The 3,631-nt window shown below is 34.3% G+C and overlaps 1 protein-coding gene across 1 annotated transcript; it reads right to left on the reverse strand.

The window, feature by feature from the left end:
• Positions 1-199: 199 nt before the first annotated feature.
• On the reverse strand, positions 200-3,588 carry LOC108354207 (cadherin-89D-like; the record flags this gene model as incomplete). Its single annotated transcript, XM_017605398.1, has 2 exons — positions 200-765; positions 2,538-3,588. Coding segments are annotated over 2 exons (1,172 nt in total), but the record flags the coding sequence as incomplete, so codon positions are not given.
• Between the last annotated feature and the right edge of the window lie 43 nt (positions 3,589-3,631).

Raw genomic sequence — 3,631 nt, forward strand, 5'->3', positions numbered from 1 at the left:
GTCGACATTTTTATGCAACCTATCTTTGCTTCCTGCCCACCGTGCGTATGTGCTCAATTTAGAATTATATTGAACCAGCCTGGCGGAACTTTATGTAAACAAGAAAAATGCCAAATCCCTCCACTGAAGTTTTATGTCTGTACAGTGAACACCAACCCATTAGCTCCCTACCTAAATAAATAAAGAAATGAATTCTCATTTAAAATCTAAACTTTTATTTCCTCACTAAATTAACTAATGGTACTTATTTACATTTTGAATATCGTTTTTTTTATATTTTTTTACAGAAATTTAATTAAAAAATGGCATATTCCACACTAATACATACAGACTATTTAGCAGATGAGCCATAAATTTAAAATATGTAATATTACACAAATATTGAATCACAGGCATATTATTAATTTTAACCATTCGACTTAGTTCATTAATTAAATAATATGCGCAGTCTTGGTTACTAACCATATGATTATTTAGCGACTTAAAAGACTTAGTTGCTTTATAAGTAAAAATATACATACATATACATATGTATCTGTGTATAAACTATATATATGTCTTTAAAAACTATTCCATAAGAGTTTTGTATTTATACGCTAATTTGGTAATCAATATTTTCCTAAATTAGACCAAATAATTGGTTGCTATGACAATTGACCGTAGATGGGTTCCGAATAGTAGAGTGTTGGCACACCCATACCCACCGTATAGGGCTCGGTGGGTGCGCGTGATGCTTGCAAGCTGCGCTTGGAGTGCTTTTTGTATCTGAAAAAAATCAAAAAAAAAATTATGAGTTAATTGTTTAATAAACTCAAAAAAAGAAAAAAAAAACTGTAAGCAAAATAAAATCAAATAAACTAAATTTACCTGGCTTAGGGCCTTAACGTTATTCTGTTTGTATTTTAGCAATCAAAAATTAAATGAAATAAAAAATATAGCGCTCTTTTTAAAATATTAAAAACGAAAAATTAAAAAAAATATTTTTAAATAAAATAAGTTCCTAAAAATAAAATTAAACTTTAAAGAGATATTTTTCTTTTAAAAGTTATATAAAATGTATAATTCTAAAATCAAAAGGAAATTGAATTAAAAAAGAAAAAAATTACTTAAATTAAATTCCTAAAAATTAAGTGATATTACAGAAAAAATTCTTTTCAAATCAAAAGAGTTAGAAAAGTAATTAAAAAATAATAATTTTCTAAAATTATAATAAAAAAATATATATTTTTCTTTAAAAAACAAATAAAATCCTAGAACTTAATTAAAAAATGAAAACATAAAAAACAAGTAATTTTTAAGCAAAAAACAAAACCGACTTCAATTTTCATATACAATTTCAGGATTTCGTTAATTTCTTTATGATCCAATGATCGGATTTGAATCAAAATTGATAAGGGACCACCTGTGAGGTATCACCTTTCCTTTCAAAAAAGGCCTATAGAAATCGGTTAACGTGGTCCAAAGTTATGGGGTAACAAACATAAAAATAAAAAATACAAAAAAAAATATTCCGACGAATTGATAACCTTCTCCTTCTTGTGAAGTCAGTTAATAAAATAAGTTTCTAAAAATTAAATAAAATAAAAAAGCTATATATGTATGTAAAAATTTTTCTTTTTAAAATAATTAAATCTAAAAATTAAATCTAAAAACTAGTACTTTTTAGCAAAAAAAAAAACCGACTTCAACTCCCATATAAAAAAAAAAATATATATATATATATCTCATGATCCACTGATCGGATCTCAACCAGATTAGTATGGGACCACCTCTGAGACACTACATTTCCGATGCAAAAAGAATTATCGAAATCGGTTGACGTGGGTGCTTTCTGTCAATTGAGCTTTTCATCATTGCTCACTTGGAGCTTTTATTTGTATGACTTTCTTACCTACTGTTTTTCAATTCTATTACCAAAGACTTTCAAATAGCTTAGCCAAAATTGCCTTATTAATCTTAACCATAATCTAAATCTTCATATCTATCTTCAGTCTTCATTTTTATCTTCATTTTCACTTTCATCCTCGTCTCTAACTCAAACTTTATTTTCATCTTTTAGCTTTATCTTCTTCATAATCATATCCACCTTCATCTTCATCTTCCACCTAATCTCAAACTTAATCTTTGTCTGTATTTTTGTATTTGTCTTTGACTAAGCCTTTGCCTTTGTCCTTATCCCTGTCGTTTGCATTATCTTTTTCTTTGTCTATATCTTTGACTTTCCATTTGTCTTTCCCCGCTCCCTCCCGGGGAGTTTTCTCTCTTTTCCCTTTCCTCCTATCATGAATGAGGATTTTTTTTGATTAAATGTCGGAGTTAAGCTGTCAAAAAAGTGTCAAACAGCTCTTTCGAAGTTCGAATTTCATCCTCTCAAATTTTCGGGTAAAATTTTACTCCCTGGGAGTTAATTATTGGAGGATTTATTTCTCGGGTGAAACAAATTCTCGGAGAACAAACTCCCCGGGAGTATTAAGAATTGGGCTGATAATAAACTGAACAACAGTTAAGATTTTCTTCTTCTTCTCTCCCCAACTTACTTCTTCTTCAGACAGCATGCGGTACACGCCGCCACAATGGCTGCCAGCCCTATGAACGCCGCCAATATGACCAGCCAAGTGCCGGCTGAGGTCATCAAGCTCGCCGCCGCTGGTAATTTTCGCACCGAACACAATTCCACCTCACTCACGCCATACTCCACATACACATCGAACAATTCCTGCTTCATTTGCTCGGAATGCATTAGTTTTTGCATTTCTTGCAAAGATATCGCCACGCCATTCTTGAACATCTGGAAGCACGAGCTAGTCGCTGTAAAGTCCAGCGTGTAGTCGGCACGTGTCAGCACTTGCGTATCGAGTATGTGCAGCTCCAAGCCGAGCGGCTTCAATTTCTGCTGCAGCTTCTCTTGGAATGGTCGTATGATGCCTTGTATTTCGCCTGGTGGACGTGCGAAAACAAATTTTAACAAAGATTTATCGCGTATTACGAAAATCTTCAAATTATCGAATGTGTGACGTTTCATGCGCTCCGAATTGTTGGCGCGTATACGCATCTGGAAATACCCATCAACATAGTCCGCAAAAGAGCCGCCGGTACGCAGCTCGCCCGTACGATTGTTGAGTGTAAAGAGATTCTTCAGCGGTCTAGAGTCGATTTTACGCGTGCGCTTGTAGAATTGTGGCACAAAGGTCACATTGTCAATGCTGTAAATTATAGGCGGCGCTTCGGCATCGCGATCGCTCGCTTGCACCGTTGTTATAACGGTGTCGATAGGCACATTAATGCGTATACCAATTGAGGCATCCTGATGTCGAAATTGCGGCAAATTATCGTCTATGTCGATCAGCTTGATCGTTACTTGCATGAGCGAGAGATCGTTATGTTCGTATTCGTCGCCCTGGTATGCAAAACTGGGTTCGCCATGCTTCAAGCATTTCAGCGTTAAAGTGTATGAGTCCACGGATTCCCTATCGATGGGTTTCGTGGTCTTAATTACAGCCAAATTCTCGCTGTTGCGTTCGATGGTGAATACATTCTCGTTATTGCCTTCGATTATCGCATAATCGATGAGTGCGTTTTCGTCCAAATCTTCATCGATGGCGGTTAGATTGCCTACAATAGTGCCCTCGGG

The sequence above is a fragment of the Rhagoletis zephyria genome, unplaced genomic scaffold (genome assembly GCF_001687245.7).
Source record: "Rhagoletis zephyria isolate East Lansing unplaced genomic scaffold, Rhagoletis_zephyria_1.1 Rzeph_scaffold_34100, whole genome shotgun sequence".
NCBI lineage: Eukaryota > Metazoa > Arthropoda > Insecta > Diptera > Tephritidae > Rhagoletis > Rhagoletis zephyria.